Genomic DNA, 26,688 nt, shown 5'->3' with positions numbered 1-26,688 from the left:
AGTGACACAGTTCCAACAGGAAATGCAGAAATTGCTTCTTCTTTCAGTACACTAAAAAGAGTCAAATAGAGTCTGCCACACTGACACTCCAAATACAGTTACTTCAGGGAGGGAAAGCTCCAGCATGGAGTATTTCTCAAGCAGTTGATATCTCTTAAAAAATAAGCAGCTCAAAAATGATGTGTTGTGTGTCCTTGCATCTGCATGTCTGAAACTGTTATTACTGCTCGTGCATGTAGGCGGCGCTTATTGGTTCCATTCCCCGATCTGCCCAATGAGCAGAGGCGCTGCCGTGACGCGTTCAGTCGTCTGCGTTGGGCTGATGACGTGTAGCTCACCTGCTAGCAGCAGCAGCTAGCTTGTCAGACGAGACAGGAACGTTATGAGCGAGTTCATATCGACTGTCACAACGATAGCTATTCACTGAGTGTAGACAGAAAGAAAGCGAACGTACAACCATTGAGAAATTGAAAACACCACGGACTGATACTTTATCGAAGTTAATATGGTAAGAGAAAGGCGACTTCAGTGAACGAGCAAGCTAACGTCAGCTAGCATCGCCCTGTGGTGGTAACGTTAACTGTCATTGTTATGGCTAGGAGAGCTAGCTGGCTATCTATCTGTCAACGCATAGGCTGTCAGTGCATTAGTGCATCTCCCAGTGGGATGGACACTGACACGAGACCACACACATAGCTTGACTTTGCAGCAATCTGTGACCTAACGTGTCCACACATCAGCAATGCTAGAAGGTTGAGTTAGTTAGGATGCATTGTAGCTCAGCACGGACACAAATGAATATACAAACTCAACATCTATCCAATACAGTCATTTTTGATGAATTGCATTCTGATTCCATGATTATATTTCACGAGCTCCATGGAAAGCATATACCGGCACTAAACCCATTCATATGTTGCAGTTAGCATTACCTAAAACCTACATTCAGAAGGTTGACATCTGCTTTAAGTAATACATTTATCAGCCAAATATTGGATAAGTGAGAGAAACATTGAGTCTCCCGTGTCAACAGTGACTTATCATTTGACATACACTGACTGTATAATGTATCTATTAGTAAAAGAGAGATTCATTGCTAGAAGTGGCCTATAGAGTAGACAGACTGAACAACCACAACGTTTGAGCATTTGTCGCATTAAGATGCCAAAAAAACTGTATTATGAGCAGAAATATCTTGTTTGTTGGTCTCAGCAGCCGCTGTTATCGATCTTTGCATTTTGATAACTGCCTCTTTTCTGTGTCCAGCAGTAGCAGGATGGAGTCACCAGTACGAACTTGTTGTGAGTGGCACTGCATAAGGACGCGGCTCTGTTTCAAAGCTCGGAACAAGGAGCCATAAACTCCATGCGTCGTGGGAAGTCACTTAGTCTACAGAAACTGCAAATTGCACTCAGAAAGACACACTGAAAGGACAGACATGTTTGCCAAGTTGAAGAAGAAGATCGCAGAGGAGGCGGCCACAGCACCTCGGAGTGGTGTTCGTATACCGCGCACCATCAGCAGGGAATCTATCACCTCGGTGGGGGCAGACTCGGGAGATGACTTTGTAAGTACATCGTGAAACCATCACCAATCACTAGGCTAATGCTGCACAGTGTTTGCATGTGCTTATCCAGAGGGTTTGGTGCACAAATAAACCATTATAGCATTACAGCATACAGCTAAAGTGTCACACATTTGTAGCCCACCCAACAGTGGGAAATAGGGACAACCATTCTGAATTGAGAAAGCAGGAAAATCCATAAAAATCAATATTTGTAGGTCTTTTTGAAAGTAGTCGAGTAATTCACTATTAAATATAAATTCGAAAATAAGCAAGTAATGTTTATACTTGTTCTTGACTTGAGAACAAATGAAATGCCATCGAGGAGTTTCTCTGCTGTCATCATGCAGACAAATCAAACTGTTTCCAGTCTTTCAGCAGAATGTCTTCGTGTCCACCAGTGATCTGACTGTAGGGATGGAATGTTTATTCATATATGGAAAAAAGATGATTCATTATCAATTGATCTTACAGTATAATTGATAATCATGGATAAAAAGCAATTAAACAGCAGCAAAAACAATCCAAATGAAAACATAAAAGTTTATTTTTTATTTTTTTCCAGTTTTATTTTCCAGTAGTCCTGGTGAAAACAGTTAGACTGGTAATGTGATCAATTATTTTGAGGAAGTCATTAAATGTATTTTCTGAACTGGTCAGAGAATGAGTAGTAGTACTGTTTCACTGTTTTCAGTTCAGCCATAAGGCAAGGCAAGGCAAGGCAAGTTTATTTGTATAGCACATTTCAACAACAAGGTAATTCAAAGTGCTTCACATAAAACCATTAAAAGCATCAAAACATAAGGCAAAAGAAAAGTAGATTTCAAAAACAATTAAAAAACAGTGTAAGAAATAAAATGCAGTAGTAAAATGCAGAAATGCAGGAAATTGATTAATATATTAATTGAATGTGGTTCAATTAAAGGCAGCAGCAAACAGAAAAGTCTTCAATCTTGATGTAAAGGAGCTGAGGGTCTCAGCAGACCTGCAGCTTTCTTGGACTTTGTTCCAGATATGTGGAGCAGAAAAACTGAACGCTGCTTCTCCATGTTTAGTTCTGACTCTGGGAACAGAAAGTAGACCGGTCCCAGACGACCTGAGGGGTCGGGATGGTTCATAAGGTAGCAGCAGATCAGAGATGTATTTTGGCCCTAAACCATTCAGTGCTTTGTAAACCAACAGCAGGATTTTAAAGTCAATTCTTTGTTGGACAGGAAGCCAGTGCAAAGACCTCAGAACTGGAGTGATGTGGTCCACCCTCCTGGTCCTAGTGAGGACTCGAGCTGCAGCGTTCTGAATCAGCTGCAGCTTTCTGACGGATTTTTTACAGAGACCTGTAAACACACCGTTACAGTAGTCCAGTCTGCTGAAGATAAATGCGTGGACAAGTTTTTCCAAATCCTGTTGAGACATAAGTCCTCTAATCCTTGATATATTCTTCAGGTGACAGTAGGCTGATTTTGTAATTGTCTTGATATGGCTGTTCAGGTTGAGGTCTGAATCCATAACTACACCTAGATTTCTGGCTTGTTTTGTGGGTTTTAACATCAGTGACTGAAGCTGAGCAGTGATTTTCAATTGTTCGTCCTTGGTACCAAAAACAATTACTTCTGTTTTATCTTTGTTTAATTGAAGAAAATTCTGGCACATCCAGTTGTTGGTTTGTTCAATGCAGTTACCCATCCCTTGTATGGGATTATAGTCCCCTCGTGACATAGTTATGTAGATTTGTGTGTCGTCTGCATAATTATGATAACACACTTTGTTGTTTTCCATAATCTGAGCTAGTGGAAGCATGTAGATGTTGAACAGAGGAGGCCCCAGTATTGAACCTTGGGGAACACCACATTTCATTTTAGTCAGCTCTGATGTGTAATCAGCTACAGACACAAAGTATTCTCGGCCCTTCAAGTAGGATTCAAACCAGTTAAGTGCTGTGCCAGAGTCCCACCCAGATTTGTAGTCTTTCTAGGAGTATGGCATGGTCGACCGTGTCGAATGCAGCACTGAGATCCAGTAACACTCAGATTGAACTTCTGCCATTGTCTATGTTTAAGTGGATGTCGTTGAAAACCTTAACAAGAGCAGTTTCAGTGCTGTGGTGCTGTCGAAAGCCTGACTGGAAAACATCAAAGCAGTTATTTACGGCCAAGAAGTCGGTCAGCTGTTGGAAAACAGCTTTTTCAATTATTTTACTTAAAAATGGGAGGTTTGATATTGGCCTATAATTTTTCATCGTTGCGGAGTCTAAACTAGCTTTCTTTAGGAGTGGTTTAATAACTGCAGTTTTTAGGGCTTGTGGGAAGACACCTGAGAGAAGGGATGTGTTTACAATATGTAAGAGATCAGTGGTCATGCAGTTTGAAATATTTTTGAAAAAGTGTGTTGGTAGAATATCCAAGCAGCAGGAGGATGACTTCAGATGTTGTATGATGTCTTCTAGGCTTCTACGGTCGATTGAATGAAATTGTGTCATGATATTTGAATGGATGTTATTCAGAGATCGGGACAACACATATCCTGTGGTTGGTGTGGAGGCACTGACTGCTTGTCAAATTTTCTGAATTTTGTCAGTAAAAAAGGAGGCAAATTGATTGCATGCCCAGGTGGATTGGAGTTCAGCAGCTACCGACACTGGAGGGTTTGTTAGCCTGTCGACGGTAGCAAATAAGGCGCGTGTGTTGTTCTTGTTTTTGGTTATGATGTCAGAGAAGAATGACTGCCTTGCATTTCTAAGTTCCAAATTATATTTGCGAAGTCTCTCTTTATAGATGTCACAGTGAACCTGGAGATTAGTTTTTCGCCACCTGCGCTCAGCTTTCCGACACTCTCGTTTCTCCATTTTGACCAGCGTAGCATTTCTCCAAGGAGATCTTTGCTTACCCGAGACAACCTTCACTTTAGTGGGTGCAATGGCATCAATAATATTTTTAACTTTAAAATTGAAGCCATCTACAAGCTCATTGACTGAGAGGCAAGAGAGGGCTGGTGTGGAGGAGAACTTCTGAATAAATAGTTCACTGGTGTTTTCAGAGATGTAACGCTTTGTCACAACCTTGGTTTGGACATTTGTGTGCAAGGAGATTGCACTCTGAAAGAAAACACAGAAATTATCAGAGAGTGCAACATCAGTCACAGCAACCTTGGAAATGTTTACACCTTTGGTGATGATTAGGTCCAGAGTGTACCCCCTGTTGTGGGTGGGTCCTGTCACATGCTGAGTCAGATCATAGTTATCAAGGACACCACATAGTTCTATAGACTCTCTGTCCTGGGGATTATCAACATGGATATTAAAATCACCAACAATAACAACACAGTCAAAATCAATACAGATTACAGACAGCAGTTCAGTAAACTCATCAAAGAAGGTTGCACAGTATTTAGGCGGTCTGTAAATGTTTAGGAATAAAGCTTGAGTGGAATTCAGAGCCACATATTCAAAAGAACCAAAATGACCAAAGGACATCTGCTTGCATTGAAGAGAATCATTAAATAAAATAGCAACTCCACCTCCTTTCTTATGTGCTCTTGTTTCACTGATGAAACTGAAGTTGGGAGGTGTTGATTCAATAAGAACAGCTGCACTGTTATCTTGATTTAACCAAGTTTCAGTTAAAAACAAAATGTCCAGTTTGTGCCTAACAATAAAATCATTGATTAAAAATGTTTTTCCTGATAGAGACCTGACATTTAATAAAGCTAAGTTTAATGTGGTTAAAGCTTTCTTTGCCCAATTTATTTGGACAGGCTGACGAGGAATGTATGCTAAGTTTGATAAGTTTGCATGTTCACTATTGTTTCTTCGCAGCCTCACCTTTCTTTTTCTATAAACTTGCAAGACAGGAATTGAAACGGCTAGCTGCATACAGGGCCCTGACTTTTCCTGGAGAGAGTCATTGGTATCATTAGCCTTGTAGCCTGGACCCAGAAGATATCAATTATTTCCTCCATCTGGTAGGGGAGACAGAGGACGGTTGTAGAGCCGTCGGGGAGTGTGAAGAGGAGTGTGTTTGGTTCCAGCAATGACCAGCTTTTTCATGTTGTCAGTAAACTCCAGGTGGGGGGAGGATGGGGAGAGTGCGAGAGAGGATTGCGATCCAAAGTATGGACCCGAAATAGCTGGGGAGGGAGGTAAAGACTCCGTGTCTAGGAAGGGTGGGGAAAGTGGGAGATCGGACGCAGGGAGAAAAATAGGTTCGAGGTAAACAGTTGTACCCCTGACTTGTTCAGGCAAACTCCATGCGCTGCAAAAAGATGTCTGCGCTCCCAGAAAAGGTAGAAATTGTTGATAAAATGTACTGAATGGTCAGTACATGCAGTTGACAGCCATCTGTTCAGTGCAAACAGCCTGCTGAATCCTTCATCTCCTCCTCTGACTGGTGGAAGAGGGCCACTGATGAACACCTCAGCCTTGACAGAGCTGACTGTGTTTAACAGATCAATAAAGCTTCCTGTATGCACGATGATGTTTTTCGCTGTGGGATAGTCAGCCACGATGTCCAGGAATTTGTCTCTCATGTCAGAGACCATATCTTTCGGAAAGCAGAGTATTTTGGTGTTCTTGCTGCACAGTTTTCTGACATCTTTTACAGCATAGTCACCAACAATCAGAGTCTCAGGCCCAGTCACTAGCTTTGCCTGCGGCCTTTTACTCTCACATTGACTCTCAGTTCTTACCCCGCTTTGAGGAGATAGCTGCTTATCCAGGTCATCAGATGGAGATTTAGGATCCTGCGACAATGGAGCAAATCTGTTTTGAAGTTGTAGGCTTGGTTGTTGTGGAGGTGTTTTGCAGGTTTTACTTTCCTTAGCTGTCCTTGGCTTTGTCCATCTGGGTGCAGGGGTTGAGGAGGAGTTCTGCCCGTGTGCTAGTGCAGGCCAGCCAGTCGCATCACAAATCTCAGGGCGCTGGGCTCTGCCTGTTAGTCGTCCTCCCACATATTTTCTCTTCGGCTTTGCACCGAGAGAGTTCCAGGGATGACTACCATTTGAAGATTCATTATCTGCTCTGTCCTCCTGTTTCTTGGTAGGCCTGGTTGTGCTAGTTAGCTGTGTCTTAGCTTGCATTTGTCCAGTGTTTTGAGCCCATGGTAGAGTGGTATCATTCCCACACAGTCCATTTACCGCCACGTTTACTTCTAGTCGGTAGATTTTTGTTTCCAAGACTGCAATCTTCTGTAGGAGTTTGTAGTAGTCATCCGTGGAGAAGGGAGGCATCTTGCTGCTACTTAGCTTTAAATTAGCTGCTAGTTAGCATTAGCCAACAATCCAAATAGCTCGACGACTTTCTGGATTTGTCTTCACTCAAACGTTGAAGAGTGATATATGTGATATATCTGGCAAGATATATGTGATATATCTGGCAAATTGAAGCAAGAAAATGCAAGCAGAGGCAAGAGCAAGCAGCAAAGCGACTGCACTCTCTCATCAAGGTCGTTTTCCATTAGTCCTAATGGAAAATAGATTGAAAAACAATAGTGATCAATATCATTTCTCTCATGTCATTCTTCACTCTGATTTAGTTCTGGAAAGTCACAGAACAGGTGATGAAGTTGAGGTCAGTGCCGTGGTAGGAACCCTGGTTTGCTTTTGAAGTAGTCACCAGTCAGGCGGTGCTAGGTGACATGGCTTGGGTGTGACTGACGTTGTATTGTGTTGATTGTATGTAGGCAGGATACTGTGTCGTCTTCAGACCAACCAGTCCAACATGAAGCGCTGTTCATTCATTTCTCTTGTCACACTCTCACGGCTCATCTGTTTGTTTGTTCTTTTTTGTTCCTGACCTGCTCATTTGACCCGTGTCAGCGGGTTTCAGTTTTTGCAGTGATATTTCGAGGATGTTGTCTATCTATTCCCATGTGGTTCATAAAGGAAATCCATATCTGTTGTAAAGCTCTGTTCTTTGGAGCAGGGTAGGAGCCACACTCCTGAGACTGTAGTCCCGTCTCAGGTGCACCCGGCTAAATTATTGAGTGAAGTCACTGTGTAGCAATACTGCCAGCGAACATGTGACATTGTGTTCCTGATACAAAGAATACTAAAGCCGCTTCTACACATAGTTCCCGAAAAATAACTTGGATAACCTTACAGGCACCGCTAGTGATTTTCACTGTCACACGTGCACCATATTCAGTCATATTTCCACAGCGCACCTTTTCAGACATTCCATATTAATTTCAATGTCACTTGTGTTTTTTTGACAACTGAAGACAAAGCTTCATGTGTTAAAGCTGCATTCTCTCTAGTGTCCACCAGGGGGTGACTCCTCTGGTTGTATAGAAGTATATAGAAAATGACTCTACTTCTCTCTTGATTTATTACCTCAGTAAACATTGTAAACATGAGTTTATGTCTCAATCTCTAGTTTCAAGTCTTCTTCAATACAGCATGATGTTCATTTAGTACATTATGCTCCATTTAGAGTCACACAGACCATAAAGCAGGGGATGCGTTAGGGCGGGGCTACACGGTGATTGACAGGTCGCTGCCACTACCAGAGCTGTATCCGGCGTCTCTACATCACTCCTCAGTCCAGATATGGTAACTTTCGTTCACTGGTTGAGAAAAAAACCAAGATGGTGACAGACACGTTGCTGAACTCGAGGCTATAAAACATCAGTCCACAAACCAAAGGGTGACGTCACAATGACTAGTCCACTTCTTTTGTACGGTTTATGGGTTTACTGGCTGCCATTTGTTTTCTAGGATGGTGAAGTCATGAGCCGCCCCTCTCTGCTTGGCTAGAACTCCTCCTTCGTTGGTTGGGTTGGCTAGGATTAGTCATGAGGAGGTTTTGGTTAGGGTAAGAATAGAAATGATAGTCGCTAGGTCAGAAACCAGCCAGTTAATAGTTAAGAGAGCAATGCTACCTGCACTGAAAATAACAAGTTACCAGTACCACTGAAATGCTTTGAACACACTTGATGATTTCTGACTGTGGCAGAGGAACTTTAGAAGGATATATGCACTAAATGCCCCACTACGAACAGGATGAATGTTAGGTCCTACCTAATGATCTGTGTGTGTGTGCGTGTGTGCGTGTGTGCGTGTGTGCGTGTGTGCGTGTGTGTGTGCGTGCGTGGTTGTGTGTTTTCAGGCATCTGACGGCAGCAGCTCCAGAGACGACCTGCCCGCCCAGCTTCTCAGAAGGAATGATCAGATCCGGAAGCTGGAGGCCAAGCTCTCAGGTAGGACTGTCAGACTGAGGTTAAGCAGCTGTAGCTCTCAGAGACCAGTGCTCAGGATCAGAGAAATGTGAGCCAAGTGTAACTTGTACCTGTTAGCAATATATCCTATCATAACTGTTGGAGGATGAAGTATCACAAATCAAATGGCCAATTCTGATTCACCGAGGCTGAAGCATTAATCACAAATGCCATTGCAGCATTGATAAATATATACACTGATTTATTTGAACTGCAAATTATGTAATAAATGATCAGTTACCAGCCCTGTGCCTTTAAGGCAGCTGCGGCCTCCAAGCTCACAATCTGCCTTATTTTCTAAAAACTTATCAATTTGACTTTGTATGCCTCTTTTCTCTGTCACTCCCACAATAAATGAAAGCACTGAAGTTTATAACTACCAGACCATTCACCAATCGTGAAGCATCCATCGAGACAAACATTGCACTAGGGCTGCACCTAACGATTATCTTCATGCCGATTAATGTAACGATTATCTTCATGCCGATTAATGTAACGATTATCTTCATGCCGATTAATGTAACGATTATCTTCATGCCGATTAATGTAACGATTATCTTCATGCCGATTAATGTAACGATTATCTTCATGCCGATTAATGTAACGATTATCTTCATGCCGATTAATGTAACGATTATCTTCATGCCGATTAATGTAACGCTTATCTTTTTACGATTAATGTAACGCTTATCTTTTTACGATTAATGTAACGCTTATCTTTTTACGATTAATGTAACGCTTATCTTTTTACGATTAATGTAACTTATCTTTTTACGATTAATGTAACGATTATCTTTTTACGATTAATGTAACGATTATCTTTTTCCGATTAATGTAACGCTTATCTTTTTCCGATTAATGTAACGATTATCTTTTTCCGATGAATGTAACGCTTATCTTTTTCCGATGAATGTAACGCTTATCTTTTTACGATGACTGTAACGCTTATCTTTTTACGATTAATGTAACGCTTATCTTTTTACGACTAATGTAACGCTTATCTTTTTACGATTAATGTAACTCTTATCTTTTTACGACTAATGTAACGCTTATCTTTTTACGATTAATGTAACTCTTATCTTTTTACGATTAATGTAACTCTTATCTTTTTACGATTAATGTAACTCTTATCTTTTTACGATTAATGTAACTCTTATCTTTTTACGATTAATGTAACTCTTATCTTTTTACGATTAATGTAACTATTATCTTTTTACGATTAATGTAACGAGTATCTTTTTACGATTAATGTAACGATTATCTTTTTACGATTAATGTAACGATTATCTTTTTACGATTAATGTAACGATTATCTTTTTAAGATTAATGTAACTCTTATCTTTTTACGATTAATGTAACGATTATCTTTTTACGATTAATGTAACGATTATCTTTTTACGATTAATGTAACGATTATCTTTTTACGATTAATGTAACGATTATCTTTTTAAGATTAATGTAACGCTTATCTTTTTACGATTAATGTAACGCTTATCTTTTTACGATTAATGTAACGCTTATCTTTTTACGATTAATGTAACGCTTATCTTTTTACGATTAATGTAACACCCTATTTGTCCGATGCCTGATCAAAATAACACTGGATTGCTGTGACATATTAATTGAATCACTGTATCTCATAGCAACCCTTTCCCTGAACTGGAGAATGAATGAGAACTTTAAATGGTTATGACATGGATTTATTTCATCACTGGAGTAATATGCAGTTGAGAAAATCAAATGTATTTTTGCATTAGCGTGGGGGCGTTGTTTACAGGCTGTAACAACAGGCTGTAACGTTAGTTAAAGCCCTTTCCTCACTCATACATGTGCATTAAAGTAAACAGAAAATAGAAAACTGTGCTGTCTTGCTGCTGTCTTGATAAGGCGCTTTGTCGGTATGCTGTCACTTTGGGAAATGTTCATGCATAGCAGTTTTACTGTACCGCATTGTTGGGTCTCTGTGTAGAACACCTCCACACTTAAAAGGATCACCGGCGAGGTTTTTTAGCTGCAGCTTGTTCTCCGGTAGAATCCTTGTTTCCACCGGGCACAGCCATTCTTGAAACGCTCCGCCGCACGTTATGCATATTGTCGTATTTTGGTAATCGATGAATTCATCAATGTATTGCACCAGCCCTACATTGCACTCATAACAGGCACAATATTGGATAAAACAGTGGTCTTGGTAGTGAAACTTGATTGCCTCTTGTCTATGAGAGAGACCTGTTGTGTACAGCAAATGACTTTGAATCAGTCCTGCTGTCATTAAGAAGTTGATCTTCAGTGATTTGACCTTTGCCTGACTACAAACACTTCACACTCCTCCGTTTCTTAACATACTGTGTCTTTTGTCAGAGATCCAGATTCTAATCTTAAATGAGTCAATTTCCAATAAAACGTTGTCTCACAGTGAATATGATCATTTATTTCTGTTTAAATCTTTGCCTGGTGACATATTTTCAATGGGTCACGATCCTGTTTTTCCTGTTCTACTCGGGTAATAGCCCCTCCTTCCTTTGGGTGTCTCATGTGGCTTTTCACCCTTAGAAAAGGTTAAAGGTCGCACATTCTCATGCAGCCTTTTTAACCAATATGGTTTTCTCAGACAAGAAAATCATTAATAGTTTTACCTTCCATTATTTCTTAATCATGTTTTCCCTTTTGCTTTCTCCCTTTCCTTTTGTTCACTTTCTGTTCTGCCTCCTCTCTTCACCGTCATCTGACGGTTCCTCCTTTGTCTTGTGTTTTGTGTGTGTGGTTGTGTGTGTGTGTACTGTTGATATCCCATCACCCTACTTCCCAACACTAGACTACGCTGAGCAGCTGCGAATTATGCAGAAGATCCAGGAGAAGCTTGAAATTGCATTAGAAAAGCATCAGGATTGTACGTACCTTTACTCTCCTCCCAATTAGCTTCCTGTCTCACATCTGTCTGTCCGCTGTAATAACCATCACCTGGCGTATCATCACTTCCTCCCATGAAGATGCTTTGGGAGCGCTGAATGCTTCCTCCTTTCTATCTAGAAATCCACCCTCCAATCTCTTACACTGCTAGTTCTTCAGCACATTGAATTCAGAGTTATGTATGCATTGTCTATTGCTTTGTTGGTGTACTCACTTTCTCTCAATTTGCCCACAAACTACTTTCGGTAGATTTCCTACAATGCGTGGTTACTGCTCCTGAAGACTTGATTGGCCTGGTGCTGCCAGGTGGATGTACGCGTATCAGGAACATAGACTGTATGATAGAAATATAGCTCACTAGCAACCCTAGCTATGGTTGTGGACATTAAGACAATGATTGCAGCCACATCTCTTATAGCCGTGTTGCATTCTGGTCCGTTGGGCTTAGTGGAGAAACTCGTATATATCTGCCATCATGTATTTGTGATCGTAGTTCCTGCAGAAAACTGCTCACAACCAGGTCAATGGATTATCTTGATTAACCAGGTCATGGTTTCTTGAAGGAGACATTGCTGTTGAGTTGTTCACATGTATTTTTGGGCACTTTAAGCATCACAAGCCAAGTGCCATCTCGTCCCATTATATTGGAGAGAAGGCAGACATCTCTACGGCTGATATCTCCCAAACTAGGCAACTCACACCAAAACAATCTAGATTGATAAATGGCACTACAGGTAAGAGAAACTAAATGTTTTTTTGATTTGGGCTCAACAGTCTCTTAAAGGGCATAGTTCATGGTAAATATACTGATTATTAAGGTTTATTCTCCAGTATCAAGAGTAGTTGAATCTTCAGTTTGTTGTTGGTTCTGTCTGGCACTGAGCTATAGTGAGTTGTAATGAACAGTGCAGCTTCAACGAGATGTAGACTGAAGGGTGGATTTTTTTTCTCAGTTCACACACAGACATTGCAGTGTTAGCTTTGAGAAACAGTTTTTCCGTTCTTGTTAGATGCCATGCATTGCTTGTCTTTGCCTGTCTTTGATTTTGGGATGAACACACGTCTTAATTTGACTCTTAACCTTTCACAGCTACTAACGGTGCCACTGTCTGTGCTATTTATTATTTCTGCTTGCATACAAACCTCTGTATGGTTTCCATCTTGCCTTTTTTTCTTTCTCACTTTCATTGCTCAGCATCCATCAAGAAACTTCAAGACCAGAACGAGTCTCACCAGGCCAGCAGAGCCAAAATGGCCGAGGGGATGACTTTGGCACTGGAAAAGAAGGATCAGGTAAATGCTCCGTCTCACTGGTGTACTGTCCTCATTTGTGGCTTGTTCACTTATTTCTTTCGGTCCTTTGCCTGCAGGAATGGATGGACAAGATGACTGACATGGAAAAGGTAAGTCTTTAAATATCATTGGTGACTTTCAAATAATAAGCTGTTTATGGTGAGATTGGAGAGCTTAATTATAATGTGACTCTTTTCGACAACTAAAACAAACCTTTTCCACCAAAATTAGCACATATATGCAGTTTGTTTAAACACGTGAAAACCTGCTAAAAGTACTTGAGACACTCCTGTCCCGTTGCCAGTAGACGAGTATGATTTTCTGGGGTGTCGCGTGCCGATCTCGTGAACGTGCTGGAAAACAGGGTTAGTAAACAGTGAAGATGTTTTTTTAATTTTTATATCTCAGTCACTGTTTCAAGCTCTCAAACCACAGCTGCTGATTGCTGACTAACATGATGAATTGTATTTTGTTTCTGTCAAGTTTGTTTTAGTATGATCAGTGAGGTAAAATTCTTGTTGTCTGATTGGAGTCTGGTAGCTTTGAGTAGAGCATATGATTGGCTGTTTTGTATGTCAATGAATTACGATAATTGTCCAACGCGCATCACATAGCGTCGCTCTAGAAAAGGGACACAAATTAGCTAATTTACCAGGGTTTCATGGAGTCAATAAATGTGACGACTGCAGACTCATTTGTCCTGGGAATGAATGCCCATTGGTGCCTTTCCCACTGGGGACCAGAGCCAGATGTTAGTGGGTAGTTTCTGTCCAATGGCAAAGGATCAAGGAGTTCAAAAACAGTGCAAGACTCAAATGGGGTGCTCTCACACTTAACCTGTTTGATGGGGCTCAGTTGAACTTGCACTTACTGGATGGAAGTCTGGTGCAGACTAAACCACCAGATTGAGATGCCCTGAAAAGAAGGGTCTCCATCTGGATCCAGTCAAATTGGTGCAGTTTGGTTGTGGTGTGAAAGCAAAGCAGACCAGCCACAGGATTTAAGGGAAGTAATCTATGAACAGATTCCTCATTCATAATCAAAACAGATTCTGCACTCTTTGTAGTCAGAGTAGTATTGATCACATTGGAGCAGGCTTTGGTTGAATGCAGGTAAACAGTCTGTGCGTAGAGCAAAAGAGATTGAACGCATTGCATTGGTCGAACTTTGATCTGGGAACCCACGAGTCATCGTCTGTCGAGGATTTTGCTTTTTGTTGGTTTAAAATCAGCTTCTCCTTCAGCCATCTCCTGATCGAGGTTAAAGTGACATATAACCTATATTTCTGCAAGATCATCTGACAACCATGGCGTCCCGTATGTCACCACATGATTGCTGACATGTCAGAAGGTGGAAAGGAGTAAAACTCTCTAAGTGTGTTTTGCTTGTGTCCTACTCTGTCTATTTAAACTAAGTAAAACAAGTGACCAAAGCTCAAGGGGCACATTGTCGTATTCACACTTCAATTTGGTTTCTCTAAGCCTGCTGGTGTCCTGAACGTGGCCGATGCACGTGTAGGTTCATGGTATGACTGTTGTGTTTGTTTAGGAGAAGGCTTCCCTCTCAGTCCGGGTAGAGGAGATGATGGAGCAAAGCTTAGCACTCTTCCAGAAAAGGGATGACGTGGATGAACTGGAGGGCTTTCAGCAGCAGGAGCTGGCTAAAGTTAAACATATGGTGCGTACATATGGAGTTGGATGGTTGGATTTGCAGCATTAGTTAAAAACTGTTACGCAGTTTTCGACCATCCATTTGTTATTTTGTGACTAAATAGAAGATTGAAGGTGGAAAGGATCTGCTGTCATTTAAAGGACTAAGCTTTGGAGTAAGTGCATTCTGCGAGCCTCGGGCAGGATAGGCCAATGTTTGAGAAGCACTTAGTTTGTTCAGGTGTGGCTTGATTCCACCTGGGTTCATAGCAGTTGAGTGCATGGTATGTTTTTTGAGTACTATTAACTTTCCCATTCATCAGCTGCTGAAGAAGGAGGAGCAGCTGAGCCAGCAGGATCTGGAGCTCCAGCAGAAGGAGGCTGAAGTTCAGTCGGCAAAGCAAGGGCTGTTGGAGGCTCGAGGGAAACTCCAGACTCTGAAGCAGCAGCATGAGGAGAGCTGCATTCTCAGCTCTGAGCTGGAGATAGAGCGGTAAGAACGAGTGCTCTTTTGGTCTGTTGGTCCAGTTTCTGAATCAGATGTGCTATAGTTGTAGTTTTCTAGACACATCTGTTTTGTCCCCAGCAGTTCCATTGCCGATTAGCCTGTTAACTTCAAAGTTCAATTCACACCCTTTTCTAGAAATGATACGTTTCCATTTGTTGTTGAATGATGATTTTTGTGAGAGAACACCAGAAGACGATGTGCATGTCACTGAATCTGTACAGAGAGGAACTGCTGCTGCTCAGAGAGGAGGCGGACCAGAAGATCAGTGAGCTGGAGGGGCGATGCCACGAGCTGCAGTCAGTCGTCCAGCAGGTCTCTGAAGACTTCCAGAAGGTCAGTCCTCAACACAAGCGACTGCTACGTCTGTACTGAAGTTCAACCCATGAATCACTTTTCATGGCAGCTATCTGTGAGTCAAGTGAGTTTGTGAAATGTTTGTGTTTCAGTCACAGAGTACGGTGTCGACTTCAGAGAAGTCCCTCCAGGAATTACAGACCGAGCACGACGCCCTGAAGCTGCAGCAACAAAAGGTCAGAACAGAACCCAATGGAGACTCTCCATCTGTGTGTGTGGCGTATGATGCAATCAATGCATACTTCTAGGGAATTCAGAGTCTCATCATTCTTTTGTGGCAAAAACAGGAAATACAGAGTTAATTTCAAATCTCTCATTCGGCTTTTGGACTCACAATATTAACAATTCAGCTTTTAAAAGTCCGATGGAAGCCCATTTCATGTCTTGTCTTGACATCATTAGGATGCTGTAACAGAGGTGGACAAGGAGCGCTTGTTGTCGGACCTTCAGAAGAAAGTGACGTCTCTGGAGAGACGGCTCCGGGGGAACCTGAGCCAGGATGAGCATCTACAGGAGCTTCTCCATGAGGTGAAGAACATCTAGAGCAGGGCTCAATGCAGGAACCTACCAGCTTTTTTCATGTGGCAGACGTTGAAAGAGTCCTTCCACTCTGTAATGTATATAAGATGTATGTGTATACAGTAGTATGTACATACCTACTTAGTATCAGAAAATATTCATAACCTGATTAAGTTCTTGTCTGTGTGTTTTTTATTCATTTTTTATTAAAAGAGTTGTAAATCTCTTTATAGAAGTTTCTAATACATTTAGTTGATCATGTTGTGCTTTCAAACTAAGAGATGTAATGTTCAGCTTACCTGAAGTATATTTCATTGTGATTATGTCCCTGTTCTAGGGAATAATACAGAAACCAAACCACCTATTAATCAGTCTAGTTGTTGCCTTTTCAGATGTCCAGCCTGGAGCAAAGTCTGGAAGAGAGCAGAGCAGAGCTGCTGGAGGTTCGGACTAACCACGCTGATACTGTCAGCTCTCTGGAGACTCAGGTAAACTGCAGCGCCTGCTCACTGAACCCAGACCTCTGGTAAAGGCCCTGAATCTATTGCCACCAAGTCTGTAAACCCATCATTATAAATATGTGTCTTCTCTCCGTTTCCGCCTGGACCCTATCTTCCCATGATTTTGAGTTGAACTGACTAATGGATGCAAGACACCATCATTTAAATTCACTAAAAGTACTTGTTTTTGCCACTGACGGGCTCAGGTTGTTATTTTAAGTGTCTGACGACTTTATTGAAAGAACCCTACAGAGAAATATCATGTTTTTCTTTACTATTGGCTTGATCCTGTTTGTTATTGTGTCTAACCAAGGCTAGGCTAAAATCTTGAGAGGGGACCTTTAGACTACGTTGGAAACACAAGGGCCAGCCAGGGGCAGAGGTTGTGATGCAGAAAGCATCGCACGGCTGAATATTTAGATGAGTTCAACAACGTGGATCAGATCCCGTATTTATTTGAGCAGGATGTGGGGCACACACACACACACACAGAAGGGTTGAAAATACCAAAGTTACCCTTTAAGTTGATGATAACGTTGATGTAATATTTACTCTGTGCTGTCTCAACAAAGGTTAGACATCTGTGTTTCTTGTCTGATCTAGGTATCCAGAATGAGCTGCAGCATCACTGAGCTGCAGACCCTTCTCCGACACAAAGACGACTCCTCCAGATCCTACAAAGAAAGAACAGACACACAAGTAAGCAATCAGACACAGAATAACAGATGCTGAAATCGTTAAGTGCCCCGAATTAACTTATTGTTGACTGATGACAGCTGACAACAGTGAAACATGAGGCAATGGTCGGGGCGTTCTGGCTGGGCGAACTTCTAATATGTATTATGTACTAATACATCTGGTTCCTCACCGTAATCCCTAATAGATGGATGTCTGATGATACTTTCTGTTTCAGATCGCTGATTTGGAGCAGAACGTCCTAGAGAGTGGTGAGAGACTGAAGAGTGCAGAGCATCAGATCACAGAGAAGCAGCAGCATGTGGATAAACTGGTGAGCACCACCACAGTCAGGAGACAGAAAGGGGAGAGTGCACAAGTAGAGCTTGCCTCACCAACAATAGAATGTGGGGGGGGGGGGGGGGGGGGGAGAGTATGGATGCAGTTCAAGCACTTTCCTCTATCAATTACTGTACAGAAGCACAGTGTAAAAATACAGATTTGATTTACAAATTCGTTAATTGAAATCATAATGATATATTGTCATTACTCAACAAAAGTTGTACTCCAGTTTACTTTGGTGGCATCTATTGGTAATATCAAGAATGGCGCTGTTGCAGTACACTCCATAATGTTTTTATTGTATCTATTCGTTACAGGTTTTTACATTATGATGAGTTTTCTATCCTTAGTTGGTGTCGGTTTTGAAGAATTGTGGTTCAGATCCAGGAAGTAAAACATTGAAAGTGAACCTTGATGTCGATATTTTTCCACTGACAATATGTCCTTTTTGAGATGAACATATTCATTGAAGTGGAGTTAGTGTGGGTTTTTGTAAACATAGGGTTAACTCTGCATTGGTGTGTGTTTTGTTCAGGAAGCAGAGTGGAGTGCAGAGAAGGCCTCTCTGGAGCAGCAGGTGTGTTTGTTACAGCAGCAGAGTCAGGAGAAGGCCAGCCGCCTGGAGGAAAGCATCACCTCTCTCCAGGCAGAAAGACGGAGGCTGCATGGCAGAATGGTACCTTCTGCTTCTCATGTTTGATTTATAACTCTGGAGTGGTCATGCTGTTACACACAGAGATGTCGCTGTACATATAAATATATGTGTTGAAGCTCTAGGATGATGCTTTCCCTTGTTCTTGTGTTCCAGGCTGATCTGGATCAGCAGAGGGACGAGGTCACCTCCTCTCTCAGCCAGCGGACAGAAGAGCTGGAACAGAACAGGGTAAGATCAACTACAACACACCGTTTCTGTGTTGTTTGTTGAATGCACATATTCACCTTTGATTGACCTCTCTTCATGTGCCCTGAAATGTCAAATACCGTTTCTATTTTCAAGTGGTAAGAAAATTGCATTTTAATTTAGAATGTGGCTTAAAGAATGCCTGTACTAGGCGAAAAACTAGGCGAAACTCTTTATGCTGCATTTTAATTTTCAAATTAGTTTTAACATTTGAATATTGTCCATGTCCACTGTACAGCAGGTTACGAACTACGAAACAGCTTTTTTGTTTTTAATACGGTCGTAGAACGCCTATATGAGTATGTAAAAATGACAATACAAATTGGATTATTGCATTTTCCTTTTGAGTCAAATAACACATACACATGTGGAAAAATTAAATAATATTGTTGATTTACATTTTCAAGTTAACATCATTTTAATAAAGTCCCTTCTGGGCTTCCATACATAACCGTACATATTTTAACCAGTTGTAGTCTTCACATATTGTGATACAGCTTCACTGACAGTTATCAGAGACAAATATTACACTTTGCACAGAACCTCCAGTAAACATAGAGGTCTCTCAAATAAAGGTATGTTTGGTAACGGAAAGCAGAGTCTATGTGTAGTCCTCCTGTCTCTTGGTCTTGGTTCCCTCAGGCGGAGCTGAACAGTCGGCAGACAGTGAGCACGGAAATTGCCAAAGCTCTAGAAGAAACCAGACGACAGAAGGAGGAGCTTCAAACACAGGTCTGTAGGCAAACATTCACTATGATAGAGAGAGAACAGCCAACATGTGGGCCTTCTGGACATGATGCCCAGTCTGCCTCTGGGCCAGCGGCACACTGTGTGTGAGTGTGGAAGCATGAAAAGTGTTTGCCTTTGCTTGTCGTCAGGTTGGAGAGCTGACCACATCTCTACAGACCTCACAGCAGGAACTGTCCACGGTCACTAAGAAGCTCGCACTGAGAGGGGAAGACGTCGAAACACTGCAGAATGGTACACACACACACACACACACACACCTGAAGTTCCTGTAGTTTCATTTTGTAATCATGAGTTTAAGTTCTTAAAGTATTTCTTTGTGTAACAGACTTAAGTCTAACCACATATCAGCTTAACATTTCTTACACAGTCGATGGTATTAATTTGTATATTGCATTTATTTAAAATTCCTTTTTGTTAGAGGCCTTAGTGAGCAGATTCCATGTAAATATGCATTTCATTCTAATTATATGATTGAAAGAATAGAACAGAAAGTACACACGTCTGCTCTTAATACCTCTGATCTAACATTAGAACCTCTCAGAAGTGGACTTAACAGCAATCAAAGAACATTGCTACAGCAATCAAAGAACATTGCTACAACAATGAGTTCGCTATATTAGGTTTTCTGTTACTCTGCATATTTTATATTTTGGATTGTGAATTTTTGAAATAATCACAAATGTTGTAACTTGTTCATAAGGTTGTTTATTTGTGGTTGTATACTTTTGTATCAAACCGTTTTGTGTGTGTTTGTGTTTGTGTGTGTGTGTGCGTGTGTGTGTGTGTGTGTGTGTGTGTGTGTGTGTGTGCGTGTGCGTGGTGCAGAGGTGCAGTGTCGGCAGGCATCACTAGTGCAGCTGCAGGAGGAGGTGGAGCAGCAGCGAGCCCAGCTCGAGCAGATGGCGCTGGATAAAGACTCCCAGCTGATCAGCCTGAGGGAGGAGCTGCTCAGCCAGACGCAGCAGCTAGACAGCTGCCAGGCGCGGGTTAGCACTCACACACACACACACGTCAGAAATACCTACATGTAGGGCTCGGCCATAGGGCTTATCAATAATATCTGTATATGCAGGCTATGCCGTGATATGCAATCTATGAATTAACGGCCAGCGTGGTATTGCATGTGTTACTCAGATCTCGTACCTGGAGGTTGAGGTGGAAACCTTGACGGAACAGCTCCACAGCCCTGAAGTGTGTGAGGAGGATCAGAACGGCAGCGTGACGGTGGATGATCTGGATCACATTCAGAAGGTCAACAGAGAGCTCGAGCAGCAGCTCTCCGACAAGAACAGGGTCAGTTACCTTTTTACTCCCATCCTGTTGTCCTGCTGGCTCTGAAAGAGTAGCTGCACACTTCAATGTGTGTTTCATAAGCTGTAAACTAAAGGATACCACTGTACTGGGATGAAACACAGCAGCTTTATAATGATTCCCATTTCAAGGTCGAAAACTCCATCTACTGTTGTAGAATCAGCCGTTCTCTTGCAAGGCCAATTCTGAGATAGAATTGACTGTTTGGGACGAGTCTATGTCATGAAATAAAAGAATGTTAACGAATTGAATCAGACCTCCTTCTCGCCTATAACCAATGTGTAGCATTACATTCACAGCACAGCTCAAGCCCACTTCTGCTTTTCTGTGGACAGGAAATGAAGCTGTCAGCACATTACAGCAACCAGTGAGTCCGTGTTGAGGACTGGGTATCTGGTGATAGCCATGTGCTTTCCTACGCTGTGACAAGTGTGTGAAGATGAAGCATTCATTTGTTTAATCTGTCTTTATTTAATGGCTGGTTAGCTAGCATGCAAACATTAGCTTGCGTTTTCATGCTAACGTTAAAAATGTCCTGAACAGCGTTGGGCCCCTCCTCCCTGCCGCTGGGAGAGCCGATTGCCACTGTGGAGACAGAGGTGCTGGGCTTTGTGAATTGCTGCCGTCCGTATTCAAAGCTGGCGCCTGCTCTCCTTCTGGGAACCTGTCTCCCAGCAGTGGGGAGCGAGTTGATGGGACTGCTGGTGCACTTGTCTCAATTGTGGTCTGATAAACGGCAATCTGGATATCAGCTTCAAGCATCTACATTCGATCAGCACACATAAAACACACCGACATTGTTTTGCAGACCATCAAGCAGCTGCAGCAGAGACTGGCAGAACTGAAGAGGACGCTGCAGAAGGAACTGGTGAGTTTTCCTTTGCTCCCACAATATGTCTGCAAACTGAGCATTTCTTGATGAGGGAGCTCGTCCACCCTGTTCTTGTTTAAATTAGCTGCCCGTCACAATGAGCAGCCAAGGGTCACCAGTTAACACGGCCACTTATTAAACCACCAGTATGTACAGGTAGATGTGTAGGTTAGTTGTGATCTGTTTTACATTGTTGTGAGTGTAGAGCAAATTGTAAACAACATAAAATAAACCAGGCACCGCTCACCATCTGTACAATACCATCCCGACAGTGCAGCATGGTGGTGGCAGCGTCATGCTGTGGGGGAGGGGTTCAGCGGCATGGGTGACATGGTTGCGGGAAAGCTTAACAGAGCAATGTACATAGAGATCCTGAATGAAAACCTGGTCCAGAGAGCTCAGGTCACCTTCCTGCAGGACAATGACTCAAAGCACACAGCCAGACATGTGTGACTGTTCTTGAGTGGCCAGAGCCAGAGCCCAGACTTGAACCCAACCCATCTAAACTCTTGTTTTCACTTTGTTGCTTCGGGGTATTGAGTGTAGGTTGATGAGGGAAAACATGAACTTAAACGATTTTAGCACAAGGCTGCAACACAACAGAATGTAAAATAAGTGAATACCCTGTACACGTGTTTCCTTCTCTGTCCTCCATAGAAGCTGAAGCCTGAGCCAGAAGCTGAAGGGAAGGAGAGGTTTCCAGAGAGCCGAGCGGAAAAACAAGAGAGGGTTTATCCTGACCCGCTGCCAGCATCTACACTGAGCCCCCCGACCTCCAAGACGACGGTGACCAATACCTCAGACCTCAACGACTCACGAGAAATAAACTTTGAGTATCTCAAGCACGTCGTACTCAAATTTATGTCATCCAGAGAGGCTGAGGTAAGTCCTCAGTAGGTCTGCCTGGTTTCTATTGACTACATGGCTGACCCTGGTTCTGTTACAAACCCAGCCTGAATCTGTGTCTTGCTCCGTCAGGCTTTCCAGCTAATACGAGCCGTGTCTGTGCTGCTAAACTTCAGTCGGGAGGAAGAGGACATGTTGAAACAAACTCTGGAGTACAAGGTGGGTATTCAGTCTGCTGCTTCAAGCACTTCATTTCAGGTTGAGACCGACCGCTGCTGAATGCGTCAGTAGAAGATAGAGACGCCTCGACTGGAGCTCTAAACCATCGAAGCAGAGATAATAAGAAAGAAGAGAACTTGATCGAAAGGAGAATACATATTTGAAAGCAATACAGAATGCCTGAGTGCCAGACTTTATGTTCCATTAGATTTTTAGATTTCTAATTGTCACCTGCATTTTGTGTTTTTTTTAATGTAAACAAAGATTTTATTTCCCATAAATTGATGGAGAAAAAAATGTTATGCTCAAAATGTGATGGGGGAGGAGCTAAACCAAACACAAGAGGTGTGTAGTACTCTGCCAGGTGTTTGTTTGCTCGTCTGTCTGTGGACAGTCGTTGTCATTGGTAACAGTTGAGATCAAAATGAAGGCAGTCTGAAGGTGGGTGTGGTCTGAACAAGGGTGCTGGAGGTAGTGGGGTGGGAGCTACCTCGGGCCTTTACACGCGGGGCGTGGCGCATGAAAACACAAAAAAGCAAAATAGTTGCCGGCAAATATTTAGCATCAAAACTATTCATACCAGCAGGGATGCAAAGTTGCGACACACTGTTTCAATAACAGGTTTCGATAGATCGGTGCAGGCAGAGGACCAACTAGCAGAATCCTGTTGACCCAGAGCCGCGGCCGGCAGTCTGTCTGAGCTACACTGTGAGCATAAAGCTACTGTTTTTGCATTTCCTCTTAGTGAGATGCTCTCAGTGAATGGGAGTTCCCTTTGGAATACACTCACGCAGTGTATATGTATATGTAGGGCTTTTATTCTGAAAGGTCAGAACAGAAGGAGTGGGTCTGGTCTGTCGAGGTTGAAAGGAGTGAGACAGTTTGCCGTCTTGGTTCGGACCGCTGAGCCTCCCTGTTGTTGTTCACTATAGCGTATGTAATGTGTCTGGTGGTTGATGCTTTTATTCACCGTGCAAATGCTCAACCTCATTCCGAAAGAGAAATCATGGCTCTGTACTGCCGTGTAATATTCTGTGAAAGTATTGATGACAAACATATATTGACGTGCAACGGCCTCTCTTTACCTGGTGACTGCTCTGTTTGTGTTCTAGATGTCCTGGTTTGGATCCAAGCCTTCTCCAAAGGGAGCCATCCGCCCTTCAGTCTCAGGCACCTCTCCTCCGTGGAGCTGATGAGCAGCAGGAGGAGCTGAAGTGGTGGAGATGAGGGAACCACGGCCTGCTCTGTGTGGGAAGGGCTGTTTTTTTCTGCTCTGTGGGGACAGAGAGCGGCTGCACAGTATGTTCATAATCAGACGATGATTTTTAAATGACATTGTTTCCTCGTCAGTGGTTCAGGCAGACTTTTGGCCATATGTTTAGAGGATGAACTGACGCACGTCATTCATTCAATTTTTCTTCCTTGACGTGTCACAGATATGTTTTCAATTCTGTGAAAACTGCAAAAAGTGAAAGTGAGATGCAGAATATGTAAGGAATAACGGACTGACTCGACTGTTTTCTTAGGAGCTGCCTCGTTTCTACCCAGACTCAAAATACACAAGTCACGTCTGTTTTTGTTGGAACAAGACAACAATATGACTTGATACGACTGTCTTCACTGGACAGGTGGTGCAGCTTTGATAGCTTGTTACCTGGTTAATCTTTCTATTATAATCACAGAGGGCTTCTTAATGAAAATGACTGGTACAGGTTAGCACAGCCGGTGTGGTTTCAGTGTCAGTGAGACTTAGTAGAACATGCCAAATGGACATAAATGGTTCACATTTGTGTCAAAGGATCTAAACTGGTCTAGATTTAGAGTTTGAAGTCTTCGTGATAGCATTGAAAGGAATGTGTGTGTTGACTATGTTGTGATGGACAAGGAGTGCAGTTAATATAAGACTACTTTACAAAGCTCTGAGCACAATCAAGGGTTTCCATTCCCAGTTGGACCCCGGAATTCAAGAATGTTCTTGAGAAATTAGAGCGCTGACATTTTACCATTTGTGATTGATGATGAATGATAAGTCGTGATTATTTGTGTTGAACTTTAAATCATCAAAAGTGGGTTGGGGGTGTACGTTTTAATGAAAGTTCCTTGGTTTCATTTCTCTTTAAAATGACATTTTCACCAAATTTCTTTACGCTGTGGTTCCACTTCTTTTGTCGTCCCATCAGTGCAGGACGCATTAACTGTCACGTCTGTACGCTCCGAGACCGGATCTTGCTCTCAGCGGGATCCGATCAGCCAGACCACATGCAGAGGTGGCCTTTAATGAACAAAAGAACTGGGGAATTCTATAGGGAAGAATGTCTAAAAAATTAAAAGAGTTTATCACTGAATCGGCAGAGCTTTGGTAGCGGCTGTCTTCTTATACCGTAGGTAGGAAGGGCAAGCAGCAAAGATAATGTGGGACTTTTATTGTGAAGAATTTATAGGAAATGCAATGTGTAGTTATCAACGGTTTCTTTGCCGCTGCTTTGACCATGAAAGATTTTCTGCCAGGCAGGTTACATTGAAGTGTCAGGTCTGGACACACTCACCCGAACACAAGAGTCTTATTAAAGATACGTAAATCCCCAGTAGATGGTCTGAGCTGTGGTCTGGTTCACATGGTTTAGGCTCATACAAGTATTGCAGTATAATATATACAGAGTTAAAAATTGTGTTGACAATATGTTCGAAATTATAACATTTTTACGTTTACACATAAACATTTTGATAAGGATCCCTTAAATTTGGTTCATACAGAGTTGGGACCAAGGAACTTATTACAGTGTAATAATAAACATGTCCGTGCTCTCTGGTAGACAACATGCAGTGTGCATGGTGACCTATCAGCCAACATGCATTCTGAAATCAGCCATGCTGTTGGTCAACAGCTCATCTAAATGGGTTGCAGAACCTTCGTGCTTGGCCATTGAACTCATACGATAACGAGTTGAGGCTCCCAGCAGATGTTCCTCATCAGTCCTCCTCCTGTCCTCTGGGTTGGCAGACCCTAATCTAACCATGGTCCCAACCTACACTACCTGTGGGATGGTGAATATGGAGCTTGGAAGTGCTGCTCCGAAGGCTCAGGTCAGGGTAAAAACGTCTGATACTGGAGGAACAAAATTGGCTGCCACGGCTGATGCTATTTGTACGCACAGACTGTCCTTTAACACCAATATGAATGATTTAGACGATGGTTGTCCATTTCGATAATGTAACAATGTGATAATGACAATTTTCGTGACATTGTAAATGATGACTGGAGAAAATGCTCTACCTTTACCTGCCTTTGCTAATGTAAATGAAAGTACATTCCACAGTCCTATTTATATAGAGAAATATGTACATACTGTATGCATTGAGAACTTTATAAATCAGTGGATGTAAATGGTTTGATGTGAGCAGTTTGCAGTATTTATCATAATCACAGACCAAAACCCATGTGTGTTTCTGCCTTTTCTCGTCACTCATCCTACCTCCAAATCCTGCATGGTGGGAATGGTAGATGGACTGTACTTGTATTTCTCTTTTCTAGACCACTCAAAGCTCTTTAACACTACATGTCATCATTCACACCCATTCATACACTGATGACAGGAGCTACCATGCAAGGTGCCACCTGCTCATCAGGATTCTAACTAACATTTATACCACAACTGTCGCTCAGTGGTAGAACTTTAGTCAGAGGATCGGCGGTTCGATCCCCGGCTCCACTAGTCCATGTCGATGTGTCCTTGGGGAAGACACTCAACCCCAAGATGCTCCCATAGCTGTGCCTACGGTGTGTGAATGTAAATGTAAATGCTAGTTAGAGTTCTGATGGGCAGGTGTCACCTTGCATGGTAGCTCCTGTCATCAGTGTGTGACTGGTTGAATGATGACATGTAGTGTTAAAGCTCTTTGAGTGCTCAGAAGACTAGAAAAGAGAAATGCAAGTAGAGTCCATTTACCCATTCACACACCGCAGGCACAGCCTACGGGAGCAATGTTTCCAGCTGAAATTGGGTGAGAGATGGGTACCCCCCCCCCCCCCCCCCCAAAGTATGCCATTTTGAATGCAGTGAAAGAAAAAAACATTCAGACCTTTGGGAAACAAACTAAACTACATGTTTTTGGACTGCTGGAGCAATCCAGAGAACACCCTTCAGAGAGCACCCGGAGAACACCCTTCAGAGCACTCGGAGAACACCCTTCAGAGCACTCGGAGAACACCCTTCAGAGCACTCGGAGAACACCCTTCAGAGCACTCGGAGAACACCCTTCAGAGCACTCGG

At 42.4% G+C, this 26,688-nt stretch overlaps 1 protein-coding gene across 2 annotated transcripts; it reads left to right on the top strand.

Annotated features, from left to right (window-relative positions):
* The first annotated feature begins 344 nt into the window (after positions 1-344).
* Positions 345-25,855, top strand: golga1 (golgin A1). 2 transcript variants are annotated; one of them, XR_013772095.1, is made up of 23 exons: positions 345-508; positions 1,270-1,567; positions 8,664-8,754; positions 11,585-11,659; positions 12,875-12,972; positions 13,050-13,082; positions 14,945-15,114; positions 15,351-15,462; positions 15,576-15,659; positions 15,886-16,011; positions 16,395-16,490; positions 17,106-17,201; positions 17,416-17,511; positions 18,055-18,195; positions 18,328-18,402; positions 19,063-19,152; positions 19,299-19,401; positions 19,996-20,156; positions 20,305-20,463; positions 21,290-21,349; positions 22,010-22,245; positions 22,331-22,417; positions 23,530-25,855. XR_013772095.1 is itself a non-coding variant. In XM_079270953.1 (23 exons), the coding sequence occupies exons 2-23, from the start codon at positions 1,439-1,441 to the stop codon at positions 23,608-23,610; spliced, it is 2,388 nt and encodes a 795-aa protein (XP_079127079.1). In that variant the 5' UTR covers positions 345-508; positions 1,270-1,438; the 3' UTR covers positions 23,611-25,855. The 2 variants fall into 2 exon arrangements, 1 of the variants encoding a protein (XP_079127079.1); XM_079270953.1 differs by having other exon boundaries at positions 22,010-22,234.
* Positions 25,856-26,688: the final 833 nt, after the last annotated feature.

This window comes from Melanostigma gelatinosum (assembly GCF_949748355.1).
Source record: "Melanostigma gelatinosum genome assembly, chromosome: 6".
In the NCBI taxonomy this organism is placed as follows: Eukaryota; Metazoa; Chordata; class Actinopteri; order Perciformes; family Zoarcidae; genus Melanostigma; species Melanostigma gelatinosum.
This window is presented reverse-complemented; position numbering and strand designations above follow the sequence as displayed.

Coding starts and splice junctions, on each gene's coding strand:
- golga1 (XM_079270953.1), top strand. CDS start 1,439: ATGTTTGCCAAGTTGAAGAAGAAGATCGCAGAGGAGGCGGCCACAGCA. Junction 8,755..11,584: donor GCTGGAGGCCAAGCTCTCAG/GTAGGACTGTCA, acceptor TCCCAACACTAG/ACTACGCTGAGCAGCTGCGA. Junction 21,350..22,009: donor GGACGCTGCAGAAGGAACTG/GTGAGTTTTCCT, acceptor TGTCCTCCATAG/AAGCTGAAGCCTGAGCCAGA.